This window comes from Salvia hispanica, chromosome 4 (genome assembly GCF_023119035.1).
Source record: "Salvia hispanica cultivar TCC Black 2014 chromosome 4, UniMelb_Shisp_WGS_1.0, whole genome shotgun sequence".
Lineage (NCBI taxonomy): Eukaryota > Viridiplantae > Streptophyta > Magnoliopsida > Lamiales > Lamiaceae > Salvia > Salvia hispanica.
In genome coordinates this window covers 49,748,437-49,766,306 of record NC_062968.1, presented here as the reverse complement: position 1 = coordinate 49,766,306, position 17,870 = coordinate 49,748,437, and the positions used below count along the sequence as shown (strand labels likewise).

The following is a 17,870-nucleotide window of genomic DNA, read 5'->3' as shown; positions in this document are numbered from 1 at the left end:
ATACAAACTACACCTTGATCTACACCCCCTCCTACTACCAAGAACTGCTATATTCCTCACAACTCACAATATCCACCGCACATTTCAAGTGAGTCCACTTGTGTTTGTTGGATTGAATAAAACAGTGTTACCGGATTTAGGTAACATTCCCAGCAACACATTATATACTGTACATAAATTAATATCAAAATTAATGTTGTGTCATTTTGAGTTATCAACTGACATGTCAGACTAGGCACAGGTAGTTGGTATATGAAGTACTACACGAATTCCAGTGAAACAACTCCAACACATTTTATCAAGTACAGATTCATTACCATTATGAAACATGACTCAATAAACATGAATTCCAAGTTATACAAAGCTCACGTCATTATTAACCTTTTTTTCCATCAATATTCTTATATACAGCTCACAAAAACCAAAGAGCAAAATAGAAAAAAACATCCTGATATTTGACATTCTTTGTTGCGACACTAGAATGTCGTCAACATCCTATGTACAAGAAAGTAGAAAACTACCCAATAACCGAAAAATGGGCCACCAATTTCAGCTTTTACCTCTATAGACTGTAATAATTCTCCTTTCAAAATTTGTGACATTGTCAGTTCACTGCAACTGCCAAGTCGATACGGCCTATGTGGCTTAATGGTTGCCTTCTTTTACGGTTGCATTCTTAGCTTTAGCACGCTTGAAATCTTCCATGCTACGATATTCCTCTCTCAGCAGCCTATCCAATTCGGGGTGCTTCTTCACTGCCTCTTTCTCGTCCCGTGCCTCCCGGAAATGGTGAAATGCCCTGATAGGTCAAAGTGAGAATTGTCAACAACACAAGAAAGTGAAATGGTGAAGGGTGTAGAATCGAAAAACTAAACTGTCTCGTGGTGTTGAATTTTCAACAAATATCTTGTATTTTTTGACTCACTAGTTAATCGTGGTTTCTGAAATCACAATGACAGATAAGAGATAACAATTACCAGTACTTCTCCAGGCCATACAAGTTCCCTGTTTTGTAGAATTGAAGTGTTAACTGTTCAAAGTCATCATAAAGATCAACTTTGAATTCCTTCTCCAAGCCATAACTGAGAAAAGAAATTATAATATATGTAATTGTAAATGAAGAAAGATAAGTGTAGGAAAGATGCTGATGAAGTTATAGAAGCCTCCAAGTCTTATCTTCTATAACTGCATCAGATGCACTTGGTACATAGTCTATCTCAATATCATTTTTCTATAATTTTAATAGTAGTATTTTTTTTAAAATTTCAACTTCCAGTGTTTTAGTTTAATGTTACAGTTACAAATTAGGCTTCAATAATCTGAGTAGTGGTCCATCTATAGTAATTATTCTATTTTTATATTACATGATTTTAAAATAGTGAAACTAATAGTGGGACATACTGAAGCACAAAAAATAGTGGGACATATTGAGGCACAAAAAATTGTGGGACATAGGATCCCAACTGGGAAAGGCGGCTGTGAAAGAGAGAGGACATGAAGAAAAGATGAGAGAATAAAAAGCTATAAGCATCAGGAAAAACAACCCAACACATGCAAAGACTGTACCTATAGAAGCGGAATAGACATTCTGTTCCGTAATTGTAACCAGCAGCAGCATCTTCTAGAGCCAGCTTACGGAACTCATTGTACATGGAAGGGACAAACATGTTCCTTAAGAAAAAACACCAAAACCTGTATAATGTGTTCATCTCCTGCAAGTAAAAAGCAGTTTGCATCAGCCTCAATGATATACGGTACCACCAAAACCCAATGCAGTTTAACCAGATTATTTACTAGCCAAAACCACAAGGGGAAACATCCATTACATCCATGACCTTAAATCTAATGAAAAAATATCTTCAAGCTGTTCAAAAACAGAAATTCATCTATAATTTCCAAGATACCTCACTGCAACCAATGCCCATTTTCTTTCGTTCACTCAGGCAGCGTTTTTTATATTTACTGTACCTGGACAAAGAAAATTTACCAGCTTAATATATAATAGGGACACAATTCAGCTGGCCAATTAACTAGTCCTTCCTTGATTAGGTATGCACTCAAGCAACTATAGCATAAAATTCCTTTAAATTGTGTATCTTCTTACAACTGCTGTTTGAAACCATTTTCCTCCAGAAGTTTATGGCTTGCATGCTGAAATGGAGGAAATGGCTTTGGTACTGAACCAACTGGAGGACTACTTCCTGAGAGATTAGGTGAGGCACTCAACTTTGAATGCCTGAACCTGAAAAAGAAGGTTTTCATGGGACCTTGGAAAAAAACCAACAAATCTAAATAAAATTTAGATGTTTCACTCGTGGACAGCTGATCCATTAGTGTTTATGTTAAAGAATGTAATGTTGTGATACTCACCCATGACTATCTGGGGGCGTCGAACCAAAGAAAAAACCAACTGCATCACTAGGCGGACTTCCAGATATCGCTCCCATAGAGTTCCGGCCACTTACATGACCTTTTAGATTCCCATATGACAGTCGCTGCTGTTGCTTCAAGTTGATTTTATTTTGCTTTTTACGGGAGTAGGAATGTCCAGGCCCCTCGGAGCTGCTTTTTCCTGTGGAATGATCAAGAACCCTAGAGTTTAATGTGGCAGCACTTTCAGCAGAATTTCTGGAGTTGTCATCCCTGCCTTCACTAATAGGCTGATTATGTCTACGATTTGACCTTTTTAAGCTCAGTTCCTGCAAATGGAATGATAGACTGATAGTATTAGTAACAATTGCTTTCCGTTCAATATTATGTGTAAACAAATATACGAACCTGCTCATAATAGTATAGGCCATCATTTATCTCGGAAGCATGCTCACTGGACAATGGCTTTGATTTCTCCCCGGCTCTCATTCGACTATTCTGCATTGCAGAACCTAGTTATTCACTAACTTAAAGAATCTAGCTGATAACGCTTTTCAATTGCAACTTTTTATTAATGTCCTACCAGCAAAGCATGTGTTTAATGGACATTGGACAAAAGACATTTAAATGGGATAGACTCCTCAGCCTAACAAAACAAATTTGATGATAAAGAGAAATTGAATACTTCATAGACATGCATCAATGGGATAGGATCAATCATGTACCGCAGATCTATTTTACCCTATGACTGAACCTCAAATAAATAGCAGAGTTACAGAAACTGAATAGATCCAGAGAACATCAGCAGAGCGATAAGCATTTTAGAAGAATATTTAAAGAATATTTTAAATAACAGGCTAACAGAATGACTCAAACAAGCCTGGCAAGGAATCATGGTCTCACTTGAGTGACAATTACAAGCCTCTCAACAGCTTGATCACTAATACTGATTTCCTCATCTTCATCATCAACCCTGCAGACACCCACAATTAAAAAAGATCATGCACTGAGCACATATTATGAAGCTTACATGCAGCTGGGACTGTGAGAAAAAACAAGCACTTCAAAAAACAGCAGGATACCAGAAGGATGTAGACTGAGAGATGGAAATGAACAACTTAATAGGCACTACAGTACTAAAATTTAACAGGCGTTCAATCTGCTGGCAATGGAAAAAGGTAACAATTAGAATAAATCGATGTGAAAGATTCAACGTTATGTCCAAAAGCTTGTAGAAAGATTTAACTATGAAGCCTGAACAGTAGGTGTTCAAACATTTGCACAAGATTACATCAAGGGGGTCTGTAATAGAGAAAACTTCTACGATGATCACCCAATCATTGCAAATGAGGCAATAATACACACATGATTTTATAGATCCTCAGTTGGTGATATGGTCCACACTCCATAATATCCCCGATCAACTGCTTACAGAATTATTACTTGCAGAACTGTACTACTGAGTCGAGTGGAAACAGAGAAACTATGTAACTACAGGAAAGAAGGATTATATGAAATAATATACCACATCTACATGATTAGGAACTAATGACCTCAACAGCATTGCCAGAATTGAAGCAGACAACTGGAATTCATGTATTGAAACTCTACCTCTGATGTTGAGAAAGGACATAGCCAAAATGTATAAAGTGGGTCCAAGGGAGATGAAAATAATTAAATCATTTACAGAGGAAGGCAGATAAATGCAGAAATAATGTCTATGCGAATATCAGAAATGAACAACTCAATATAATGTAAGAACACATGTATAACTTAATTTAGTACGGAACCATAGATGTTTGCATAACCAAAATCACTAAGTAACATCCATGTTTCTGTCAAAATGACGAGTTTCATACTGGTTTCATTGTATAAATGCTACATACCGGATTCATTGTACATTTCTGCTACAAATATGAGCTACAGCTACCAATATTTTCATGTCCATCACAAGCATATGCATTTCCATTTGAACAATTTTACACGTAAGAAAGAAACAGATTGGTGCATTTAACAATACTACCACCGTCTTTGAAAAATAGAAACTTTTGAAATGGTACGGGTTTTAATGCACACTTGGTAAAGTAAGAGAGATGAAGAGAAAAATGGGTAAAGTAGGAGAGAGGAAGAGAAAAATAGTGGAAGTAGTGTTAGTGGATTGTGGGGTCCACTTCCTAAAATAGAAAGTTTCTATTTCTAAGGGACGGACTAAAATGGAAATAGTTTTTATTTTTTAAGAGACAACGGTAGTATTAGATAAATCAAGCAGAAAGAAAACCTAAAATACCTTCCAGCAGTAGACGGATGGTCATGCCCCGTCGTTTTCCGCTCCAACTCCAGCTCTTCATCAAGCATAAATGTGCTTGAAAAATCATCAGATGACTCAGCATAGTTCTTTACTTTTGGTTTTGAAAGAGCCTGCATTTTTTTGTTTTCACTGTTTTCGAATATGACTGACTTCACAGAATCAGCTCCTAGTGAATTTGCTTGGAAATTTGATCCACCGCTATGTACACTTGCATTGTTCTTAGAGATCTCTAATCTCAAATTACTGTTTCCTAAAGCAACTCTCTGTTCTTCACTTTCCTTGCTATGTTCTGTAGAACTTTTAATGGTGCTTACCAGAGTATCTGAAGCCAATGGCAAAGAATCCACTAAGCTTTCATCTGGAGGAAGCAACCCAGTAGTTCCATCAGGATTATCTCTCTTATTCTCATTCCGATTATCATTTTTTATGGAATTTCCACCTGTGGATTTAGACTCACTGTTTACAGATTTTGAAATCCACTTAGACCACTCATTGCGTCTTCTCATCTTCTCACCCTGCAGAGAATGAGATCACACATTCAAGAAAGAGTTCAGAAGAAAGGAACTGAAAATATGAAACAAAAGCATAAGAAATAGCTTTTTGTACAATCACCAAAAGATGAAAAGACATTTGACTGAAAAATGCGAAGGACGGGGAATTTATTGAACCTGCACTTCAACGGTCTCCGATGTTTGCAATGCGTCTATGATAAATGGTATCTCTACATTCATTTGTTTCACCTGAAACTCATTCCATGAAAGCTTTTAGAAGAAAAAGACTCAGACAGAAACAACTCACCCAGGAGAAGCAAGTCAAGTGTAAGAGACAATGGATTTGCAGCAGACCTAGGTTATATAATTATGCACCCTAACAACCAAGCTTACCAACCTATTGGACAGAATAGCAAAAGCTTTTTCTCCCTCAGTTCTTTTGTGAATTGGGGGGAGGGGAAGGGAGGATTTCTCCAAAGATCATGGACCCAAGCTCAGAGAATGAATAATGAAATATTACCCTTTTAAAGCCTGCTATACTCGATACAGGGACCCAGCCCTGGTTGTCCATCAAGGAGATCAAGTAGGGATCATTCTGCAGATTCTCATCACTGCCAAAGTATATTAATATTCAATGCATAGTTATCAGGATAAGTTCTCTCGGTAATCCCTTTGTTAGTTTAAAAAATCTCAAACATGACCAAATAAAATTAGAAGCATTAGCATGTTCTTGAAATACCACTAAAAACTAAAGAATGATCTATGAAGTTTTTCAAATCAAAGCTGATCAACATCAATTTTTACGAATGCAGTTGATGCACACACAACAGTAAGCTTGAAAACATGTTTTGGTTCTTATAGAACTAGTTCCAACCCCCCTGTTGTGTAGATTGAATTTCAGAGCATGAGATCAGTTTAAATAATTCACCTGAAATAATACTCAATTTGCTTAACAATGCTGGCCCTCAATGTTATCATTGGCGTGGGTGATATGGGAACTCCAGGGCTCAATGGATATGGAACTAAAAATGGTGGATAAGGAATCCTAACAGAGCCTGGGGGCGCAGCAGTATAGTAAATGAAAGCTCCTGGTGGACCTGTATAAAAAAAAATCTATTCGGTAAGTGTTCTCCAATAATAATAGATGAAAAAGTGAGGAGAATGAAAAGAAAGTGAACAAAATGAAACAGAGAATATATGATGTCAACTTAATAAAACAATATGTCAAATATACTTCCACATTGTAGCACATATACCGGGATAGTTTGGCCCGTCAATAACGCCCGCAGGCCCAAAATATGGATGCCTTATCAAATGTCTTGGCCCCACATTTTGTTGCATAGAGAAGTTGTTAGAGGCAGCCCGTTGATTGTTGCGGGAAGGATTTGTTGGTCCATATTGTTCGTTCGTATTACGCCTTCTTCCACCAGAACCAGAATCCTGGCCACTTGAATCAGCACCCGCTGAAGGTTGAATATTAAGATTCATTGGTGGAACATAGGTCTGTGCAGGATCAGTACCGGACTTCGGCATTTGAGCATCAGCTCTAGGAAAAGGTCTGGCGGGAAACTGATAACCGTATCCAGGAACAGAAGTTGGTGAAATTGGAAACATATTATGGAAAACTGGGGTTATTGTTGGCGGATGGTAAGGTAAGGGAACGGCAAATGGAGGTATATTATTTGGGCCATGCTTGGGGCCGTTTTTATTATGATGTGTTGCATATGGTCTTCGGGGAGATTTTAAGTTACCACGGCCATGGAATTTCTGCGGCTCAACAGTAACCTGGATGTCCACAAGAACTGGAAGATAAGCTACCAATTTAAACAAAAGTATACTAGTTCAAACAGATATATAGCATCTTAAATAAAACATTTAGCAATATCTTATCCCAAACCAAGAAACAGAGTTTTAGTATGTCATGCCAAACCAAGAAAGAGGATAAGGGGCCAATATGCCTACTTAAGGTAGTTGAAAACATGATAAAACTGAGAGAATAAGTGAATTGAATAACCTATTGAATTCATATGGTCATTTTTCAAACACCTAGGGAGATTATTTCTTTATTACTTACCAGCACAGAGGCTCCTCCAATAATAGTTTCGTTGTCTATTCTCTCATGTGTTTGTAAGTTGTAACATTGAATTAAGTCAATGATAAAAAATCGACAAATCCTATAATCCATCAACAAACTAAAACTGCATACCAAATTTTCATATCAAGAAATTAGGCATAGTTTCCATGCTAAGAATCTCAGAGGTGTTTCGGGTATATGAAAAACAATGAGTGTTCCATAATATGATGTGCCCTATCATTCTATCTAAAATCAATTGTGTTGCCTAACACGCCAGCGATCTTACTCTTACTGTCTCCCCTCAACTTGCAATAGAAAGTGAGAATCTTTACAACCGAAAAAATCAGGCTTAAAATGTAGCTAAGTGCATTAATACACACAATAAAGCAACAAATTAAATCATAAAAATCGAGATAAGTAGCACCCACCGGCGCAGAATGCGTTGGGGGATCAGCACAAGCATCGGTCCCAGCCTCCATCGGCGGGGGAGGCGAGTTGGGAGGGTTAGAATCGGCACCCCCATTACACTTGGATCGCTGCTGCGCATCGGATAGTGCCGGCCAAGACTCCGAATCAGCACCGGGCGGCGGAGAAGCGGCGGCGGAAGTTTTCCACGGCGATCTCGGATGAGAATCGGCGGTGAAATTCTCAGGGCGATCAGGAGCACCATTGTCCCCCATCCCGAAGAGAGACTGAGCTGAATGAAATAGTAATAAACAGAAATGAAGGTAAATTTATGGAGAGAGAAGGAGGCGCCGGAATTGGTAATTCCGAAGGGCGAGTGAAGGCGGCAGAGAGAGAGGGTGGCGGAAGGCGAGGTAGGAGTGAGAGTGAGTGAGTTGGGGCGTCAGCTAGGGTTATCAACTGGTCAGAATAATGTTGACGGGATTGACTTCTTGTCTTACCAACTTTACACAAAATACAATCCTAAGGGGTCGTTTGGTTTCCCTGTTTGGTTTAACACATGTTTGGGCTTGTATACGGGCCTATGTTGTGATAGTTGTTAATGTTTGTGTTTGGTAGCCATTTGGGCTTCTGCAAGCTAATCGTAACTCATTGTTTGGTATCCATTTTGATGAAAATAGTTAAGTTGTAATGACTATTTTACCACTAGGGTTGACTGTTCATATCAAAACGTGGGGTGCTGAGTATAAAGGCGCCACTTTGGTTTTTCATCCTTCCCGCTTTTTATTTTGCTGCATATCGCCTCTCTCGTCACATCTGCGACGTCCAGCAAAAAGACTCTCGTCGATTCCGTGAACCCCCACTTCAGGACAGGTATGATTCAGATTCCCGCTCTACTAAGCGTATTTCGTGGAGCTTTATCTATGTTGGAGGTTTTGTGTACAGTTTGCTTGCTCAAAAATCTAACTAGTTTGCCGTGGATAGGTCCGAGTAATTTACATTGAGTCCATTTATGTGACTGTGCGCTTGGTGTTTTGTTATTGTTGGTTTTTTTTTTTTCTTTTTTGCTTGTGTGGGTAATAAGCATGAAATGGTTTTCTGTTGTTGGTGTGACATTTTTTGTAATTTTCCTACGGATGCTTGCTCAAATTTGTGGGGTATTTACATTCGTTGTCGCATTGAAAGCTGTGGACTTTGATTTATGCCTTAAACTTTATGGTGTTAAGCTCATACTGTTGCTCAATTTTGTGATAGTTCGAAGTGATGTCTCAAGCTCGTCTGTTTACGCATAGCGTCGGCGCCACGCAAGGAACTCAAGGTTTAGTTTTATTCACATTCAACTTTGAACTGAATAATAACATGGATCTGCATCTACTGCATCTTTGATTCTGCTGTGTGTCTGTTGTAGGCGGTAGCCAATACCGTCGGTCAAGCATGCAACGTTGCGACCGATCTCGCCGGTCTTGGTCTGACCGTGAGGAGGCATTGTTGATCTCTGCCATGAAGGCTTTGGTGGCAAGAGGATGGAAGTCTGACAACGGCTTTCGAGGTGGCTATGCAGAAAAAATAGAGGACTGGATTAGGAATGAAATGCCAAACACTGATCTGAAGGCATCGCCACACATTCGTTCGAAGATAACATCATGGAAAAAGAACTACTACTCCTTGTCAAAGATCCTCGATCGCAGTGGTGTTGGTTTCAACCACCACAACGACTTCAAAACTGATTGCTCGGATGATCAGTGGGATCAAATCGTTAAGGTCAGTGGCATCATCTTAATCTTCTATGTATGTTAGTGTAAAATATGGAAGTATAACTGTCCAATTACCGTGTGTACTCTGAGCACGCCTTTCCTTTTTTCACAGCAAGACCCAAATGCCTGCACCATGAGGTTCAGGGCGGCCCCTGTGGGATGAGTGGAAGATAATATTTGGCAAGGATAGGGCCACGGGGGGGACATGTGAAGGTATTGGAGAAGCTGTTAATAGCAATTCTGTTGACGAACCTATCACTTCTATCGGAGATAGCGGTGATTACTATCCAAGCTTTGAGGATTTTCTGGGGAACGAGCACGTCCAGCCCACATCCACACAAGAAGTTGCGGAGGACAACGTGGCAGTGCCCAGAGTGAGCAGAACGTAGCTGCAACTGCAACTGCTCCGCCACCAAAAAGATTGAAGCGCAAACGCAAAAACTGTGACGATGATTCTGGGATGTTTGCCCTTCTTGGTCAGCTCCATTCCGATACTAATGCTCGTTTGGACACCCTGGCCGCACGTATTGGCTACGAGATGGACTTGGGGACTGCTAGGAAGGAGATCTTCCGTCATATGGGGAACATCCCGGAGTTGACAGAGGATCAACGCTACGATCTATGCGACATAATTGGGAAAGAGAACACCAGGCTTGAGATTTTCACTGGCCTTCCCGACGCTTCAAAGGCTGGATATGTGAAGCGCATCCTACAGAAAGAAGGTCGCCCCTAGATGAGGGAGTGAAACGCTGGTCTGGTCTGCCACTTCAATTCACTAGTATCTGGTTCTTTTGGCTTAAAAAACTTAGTTCTATTTGGGTATCCAAGCTACTATATATATATATATATATATATTATGAACTTCGATGGCTTGTCTGTAACTTAAATTCAGCTACCTTTGAATAGTAACTTCAGCTGATAGTTTTTGTAGGTGCTTGGTGGCATAAGACCCTTATTTTTTGGCTTGTAAGACTTTATGTCGTAGCTTATATGAATTGAAGTATGGCTTCTTACTTCGATTGTTAATTAGATTTTGCATGATTTTTTTGTACATAGCAAACTCATATGCAACAATTAACTCCATAGATAATACAACCACATACACTAGCATTAGCACAATTCGGACCAGTGTTGCTGTTCAGTATCAGTTGCAAGCGTTACTACCCAAAACAAGCATATAAACTACATAGCTAAATACATAACCATCCGACTAAATAAAAACAAATCATTGGTTTGATTTGTGATAGACAAAACACAGCAACATTGTTTGTAAGGGGCATCAAATATCCGGCTTACGTGGCATCCGAAACCAATTAACTGGTTTCGAAGAAGCACATGAGTATGCTAGCGAGGGACTCCGCGGTGGTGTTTCTCGAGGCAATACACGTCCCGTGTACTTCTCCTCAACAATCTCCATAATGCCATTAGCTGCGGGGATGAAGTAGCAGTCCGGCTTCCTATTTGTTGACTCTAGGTCTTGCGGTCCTCCGTCGTCGAACATAAGCTTGCGCCGTGCAAGTGAGAACTTGTTGGGGCTGCTGCCTTCGCCCCTCTCTGCAACTCGTCCATTCTTAATGGGTGCATCACACACATTGTCACGTGAGTCCACTGAATCAGACAACACAATCAAGGTGGCCTCCATCTGCTGGTTACCCGCTTTTACCTCAAAGAGTTCGCACAGTTGTTTATAAGCGGGATCGCCGTAGCTGTGGTAGGCCGCCATAAGATGGTTTCGCTATACGAAGATAAATCAATTACAATGATATCTGTGTGCATAAAAATCAGTAAGTACACGCAGCTATTGCATAGAACATACCGGTAGGTGTATCGCCCAAGTGTTGCTGGACACGGTCATCCCATTTGTTGCCTCATTCCAGCAAGTTCCTTCGATGTGGATGAGCTCGCAGAACGTCCTGTAGCGACGTGCCAAGAAGTGGATGCGATCCACCAATTCCCACCATTCGAACGTCACACCCACATGGTACTCAACCAACGACTGGACTTCGAAAATGAAATGGCTGGGGAACACACTCCCTTCACAGTCATACTCTTTTTTCAGGCGTACAAGTGTTTTGGTGATTATGGAGTCAATTTTTTGACTCCATTTTCCTTGGTAGAGAAAGCAGCTCTGAAGAGGGAAGCCTGGGGAGTTGCTCATTTCAGTCGTGGAGAAAAAAGTGATATGTTGGATGTAAGAGCTGCTCGAAGATGGTGAAAATATATAGGAAGCAATGCTCATTAAGAAGCACATCACCTTTATTCTTTGACATTTATCTACCACTCATTCAATTTTTTGCACCTAATGGAATGGTAGTGTTATGTCCAATCGGACATTACTGCAATTTAGTAGAATAGCCGATCTGCATATCTCTTAAAAGGAGATAAAATTCATTGTTGCACCAACTACTGCATCTACCAAATATTAATTGTGATTCACCACTCACTGTTAAAATGAAAATAAAATATAGGACTCTGGTATGGTAAAACAAATTGGTAAAATTTCCAGCATAATTTTAAGACAAAAAAGGCACATCACAAAATGCATGTTGCTAATATTACAAAAGCCATATATAAGGATAGTAATGTCTGAATTGTACTAACATAACAAAGAGTCTTTAGTGCACACACCGCACTATCAAACTAGAACACTTTCCCTAGCAGAAACCCAATCATCATAAGCATGAAGCCAACGTAACAAACAAAATGGTCACCCGAGCTTCACCACGACAGTTATTGCGCACACCACACACGCTTCTTTTATTGCGCACAGCACGACAGTTATCACCAGAGCTCACTTGCTTGTTGGGGCGGTATAACTGAGTCCTCACGTAGGCTGGTTGCCTGCCATCTCCATGACGACTATGATAGTCATCGCACCACAAGAAAGACCCGGAATGCCTTGCATTTGCTGGACATTTATAGTAGAAACGACTCGCGTGTATGGCTTCTTTCCCTGCACAATACAGATTCATTGTGCCCCTGCCGCAGAGACACTCGGGTATCATATCAAGATCTTTAGTTACCGTCGACATTGGCTTGCTGCACCAAAACAAAAAAAAGGAATGTATAGGCTTAGCTGGATTGATTGAAGAATGTAGTTATGCAAGTGTTAGAGCAGAAAAATTCAAATAAAAAGGTTCTACACTAGAAGCTGGAACTGTAAGTCAATTAAGTTCAAAAGAAACACACATTACTCCACATGGAGTTAGCCAAGTCGTCACGCATTTGATTCCACTCTGTAGTCGACTCTACTTGATCAATGAATTCTAAGTCACCGTGCAACTCCTCAATTCCTAAATCATGTGGAGCATTGTCCAAGTCTTGTTCAATTGGATCGTTATGCATCTCAGATCGTATGTAATTGGGTAACAAGAAGCATGCCATGATTAATCGAATTTGGATCTTAATCGAATAGAATGTATTACTACGCAAGATGCCCCATCTCATCTTTAATACCGCAAAAGCCCTTTCAATAATGTTTCTTGCTCTAGTATGCCGTAGATTGAATAACTCTCTTGCATTTTGTGGACGTTGTGCGCCGACCCCCCATTCCTTCAAGTGGTATCGGACGTTTTTGTACGGTGTCAGAAACCCTTCTGAATTAGCGTAGCCATTATCACACAGATAATAAGTTCCTAAAAAAAGGCAATGCATAGGTTGGGGATGTGGGTATCAGCAAATGAGTAAGAGTTAAAGTGAAGATAAAAAAAAAATTCAAATATACTTTATATTCAACCTTTGCTTACACGCAAACCCCCTTCTCTAGTGACAGCATCCCTAAGCACTCGTGAGTCCCCTGCCGAGCCCTCCCAACCGGCTAGAAAATAAAGGAACTTCATGTTTCGGTCACAAGCTGCAAGGGTATTGGTCGCGATTTGACCCTTTCGCGTGCGATATCTTGGCTTATCTACGTTTCTCACGAGAACATGTATGTATGTTCCATCCAGTGCTCCAATGCAACCCTATGACAGTTTATGTAGCAAAGTCAAATCAGCATAATATGGTTTTTTTCGATCACAAAATTGCTACTAAGCCATTCCAATAATTTAGACTACCTTAAAGTGTTTCCATCGGTGGTCCGTACAGTTTTCTGTCACTGGATCAGGCCGGGGCAACAGAATAGTATGCAATCTGAGTACCGCTTTGAGCACAAGATGCACATAGTGCGAGATAGTTTCCCCTGAACGTCGAAATTGAAATCTAGAAATTCTATTTTTCGTATGATGTGCTAAGATACCTAAAAAAATTGCTACTTGTTCTTCTAGTAATACAAAACGACCATCCCGTAGCCCACCCCGGTCTCTAAGAAGGATACACAAACGACCGAAAGCATTCCGATCCATACAGAGGTTCGAAAAACAATCCACATCACTAATTAAAGTGAGTCTGTTCATATGCCTAACTTGGGGATTGATCCGGTCAATTAGTGAATACCTAACTGCCCGTCTACGCGCACGACGGGCAAAACGTCCCCTTCTTTTCAAGTGTAAATATAGGATGATGATCGTTTGCATACGCATCAAAGTAAGTATGTCTTCAACCATAAGGATAACAGTTGGGGTGACACGGTCCATAGTGGCAATCAACACAGTTTTAACTACAATTACCTACAAACTGTAACAAATCAGAAAGTGCATGCACCGGACACCCAACAAATAGAGGATATAGATGTTCAGAAGAAGAGGCTCAAAAGATGCATAAATAACAGCAGCGACAACTATCAATATATTCAACCAATTTCGTAGTTGTGATACACTCACCCAGACCTAATTTTGCAGTTAAAAACACAATAGAAATTATAGATCTGTTCAATTCACCCAAGAATAGCACAACCGCACCAACAACCAATCCCTGGAAGGAACATTCGAGGTTAATTGGTTGCATTATAAAATCACTAACCGTACGCTGGCTGGGAAAATAACCCGATCCTTCAAGAAAAATTAGTGCTGGAGCTGAATCCGGCGAAGTAGACCTCCTGTATTAGATATGCATTAGTCAGGGTAATTCTGCAGTAGCCGGGGTAATTAGAGAAAGGGGGGAGATGACTTGATGGGGTTTACCGTTCAGTTCAGGTTCGTCGAAGAACCCAATTTTGCTGCTGCTTTTACTTGATACGGTCTTGAATTTGTGGCTTTTTGAAATGAGGGGATGTGTTTAAATTAAAAAATTTTGACTGGAAGAAGGGCAAAGTGGAAAAAAGAGGACTTATCATACACATATAACGAGGCATGTTTATTAACGTTGCCCAAAATCTAAGTTAGATATCCTAAGTAAAGAACATCTACAATGCGGGCCCGTCGGGCCATGCGCGGGCTCAAAAAAAGGAGACATGGAAACCAAACACTCAGATAACTTGTGTTACGAGGCTGAAACTCGAGATAACACAGGAACCAAACGACCCCTAAATTTTTAAAAATTGTGGTTAATTTCTTGAGTGGGGATACTTGACATCTGCCATGTTGTTCCTTGTAAACCTATGAAGTATGAATAATATTGATAAATACTCCTCCCTTCGTCTCCAAAAAAATATGCACTTTAAATTCGACATAAATTTTAATATAAAATTGATAAAATAAAAAAGATGTAAAGTGAAAAAGTAATTAAAATATTATTAATAAAGAATGAGTCTCACCTTATTAGAGAGAAAAACTTTTCAAAATTAAAAAATACATATTCTTATGAAATGGATTAAAAAGAAAAAAATATATATTCTTGTGGGATAGAGAAAGTATGAAACAATTAATTTTTGATAAAAGATTTTATATAGTGTTGTTTTGTGAATTATTGAAAAAAGAGTAAAGTAAAAGAGAAGAAAAAATAAAAAGAGTATTGTTTCCATTTTAAGAAATATTTTATTTTTAATAGAATAATCTAAAAAGTAAAATATTTCATTTTTAATGAAATGAATATAGTATATTTATTTAATTCATTTTATTGATTATTTTATTATCTTTTCAGGAATACCAGGACTGTTGTGCAAATCCCCACCCTAATTTCTTTTATCAAAGATTAACACACATTATTATCACTATTCTAAAACTCGTATAAAACAAATAAGTACTTCTCATTTCCTTTTCTAAAAATAATATATTTTTTTGAAATGACACGAATTTTAATATAAATAATAAAATAAGTGAAATAAAAAAATAATTAAAATGTTTAACTTATTAGACAATTATTTTTTCGAAAACAAAAAAGCATAATTTTAGAAAACATACGAAAATTAAATAAGTTTTGAATGACGGATGAAGTATCTCAATAATAAAAACACTAGTACTTATTAAAATTTACATGGTTTATTGTGAATGCGTGTGTAATCAATACTTCCTCTATCTATTAAAAATATGGGCTTTGGAGATGTGATTGATTCTAATGCAAATTAGTAAAATGCGTATGTGAGGAAAAAATGATAATTGAAGTAATGTTACTCCATAGTAGATATTGAAATCCACTTTATTAATAAATAAATTAGACATTTATTATTTGGCTAAATATATTATAGAAATTAAATATTTAAATTAGATTGAAAACTTAGAAGGATTTAATTTAGTATTAGTGTATAACTAAATAGGTAGTGAAGTTGTTTATAAATTTCACATCAATAAAATATACTCCATTTCTTTCCTAAATGCTATAAAGTGTCTATCTTTTGAAAATCTTCTAGTTTTGATATTATTCAAAAATAAGGGTCATTCAAAATTAGTGAGTGTTAATTCAAGAATATCATGGCTTCTCAAAAGTCAATTTATTTCTCACTCTTTTGTTGTTTGTTGTGGTTTAGCATCTCTTTTCTAAGATCAAAATAAAGATAAAATAAAAAAATATATTGTATATAAATTATATTGTCTAAAGTCTATTGAATGTGTTTTCTGTAAACATATGAAAATGGAAATAGATAACTTGATGAATATATGTAGTACAGTATTATTTTTGGCCATTTTCACTGGTATTGGAAGACCAATTTGGATGTAGTTTCAACTTGCATATTCGAGTCGGTACCTATACATATATAAAAGGCGAGTTTTGGCCTTAATATTGAATATTTATTAGTTTTTGGGTTTAAATTTAAATATTTAGAACTTTTGAGCAAATCTAGATATTTGTAGTAAGTATAATGAATATAATGTGTAATGAATGTCATGAAATAATTTAGCCATAGCAGTTACACATATTTAATTTTTAGTTTAAATACTAGGAGTATGAATTTTGGGTCACTGATTAAATCATAATGTGATACCTTTTGAAACGTTTTTCTTCTATAAACTATTTACACATTTTTAAAAAACTATAGCCAATTTCACTAAATAATGATTAATGATATGATTAATGATTTATGCGTTTTTTACAAAACCACTTAGGCGTTTCCTAATTGATACTATTTGTATTAATTGTTAGGAGTATTGATTAACTATATAAATGAGGGATTTTTTTGTGAGGTATGATGGAATTTGAAAGGTTTAAAATATTGATGTTGTCTTTGGTTTGTATCTATAAATACATATTCTTTAGTTGTGAAATTATCTTCTCAGTGTGGTTTTGTATTTTTTTTTGTTTGCGTTTCTTGACGGCATATTGTATTAGGGAATGGGGTGGAGGGGTCGTAGACGAGGGACGGTTGATGATGTGGTGGCCTTTATACGTAGTATCATTTTTTATGTCGGCAGACGCGTGCTCAATTTGCATTTTTTAGTTTAATCTTTTTTGATATTTTTATGATTATTAGTTTGGTTAATTGTATATTATATTTATTCTATGTTTGAGATTAAATGTGTAATATGTAAATAGTCGTAACCTACAAATGTTAATCTTATCTGCTAGAAGAATATTGATATTGACAACATTTACATGCATTGTTTTCTCTGCAGGTGTTTAGTCGAAAATAATACCAAGAGCAACACATTGGTAGAACCCGTAATGCTTCGCATATTTTCTAAGAAACAACATTGTTCCTGGTTTTCCAAGCAACAATTTACATGCTTATTTTTTTCCAATTAATTATGTTTTCGTTCCGTTTCATTTTATTAATTATATTTTTTGTTTCTTAACATTTTTTAATTATATTTTTTGTTTTTTCCATTCATTTTTATATATCAATTTTGATAAAACATCATATTTGTTTCTAATATTATATGAACTTATTGGTATTTTTTTTCTTTTTAGTTATATTGTTCATTTCTTTCCATCCACTTTCATTCATTACTATATTTTTCTTTTTTAGATTGATGTTACCACCATTTTCTTTATTTTTGTATTTTAATAATTATAATTATAATTTAGCAATAATTAGATTTTTAGTCTATCTATGTTACTGTATAGTTGATCCATATTAAAAAATTTATGTTGAAATTATAATTGCCTAATTTTTTTATACATATCTATAAGTAGGTTGAGCCATATGAAAGTATTGTTCCTAACTTCCTATTGGTAAATAGAATGTATAATTTAATTTTTCTTTAATTTTATTGAAA

General features: G+C 37.3%; 1 protein-coding gene across 4 annotated transcripts; it reads right to left on the bottom strand.

The window, feature by feature from the left end:
* Positions 1-354: 354 nt before the first annotated feature.
* Positions 355-8,097, bottom strand: LOC125221723 (la-related protein 1A). 4 transcript variants are annotated; one of them, XM_048123940.1, is made up of 16 exons: positions 7,672-8,097; positions 6,426-6,954; positions 6,098-6,266; positions 5,690-5,780; positions 5,347-5,418; positions 5,136-5,193; positions 4,993-5,036; positions 4,658-4,788; positions 3,274-3,343; positions 2,779-2,868; positions 2,371-2,699; positions 2,105-2,242; positions 1,905-1,968; positions 1,567-1,712; positions 978-1,082; positions 355-799 (listed from the first exon to the last, which is right to left on the bottom strand). In XM_048123940.1, exons 1-16 carry the CDS (start codon positions 7,921-7,923, stop codon positions 646-648), a joined length of 2,442 nt encoding a protein of 813 aa, XP_047979897.1. In that variant the 5' UTR covers positions 7,924-8,097; the 3' UTR covers positions 355-645. The 4 variants fall into 4 exon arrangements, with proteins under 4 accessions (XP_047979897.1, XP_047979896.1, XP_047979895.1 ...); XM_048123939.1 differs by having other exon boundaries at positions 4,993-5,193; XM_048123938.1 differs by having other exon boundaries at positions 4,658-5,036.
* Positions 8,098-17,870: the final 9,773 nt, after the last annotated feature.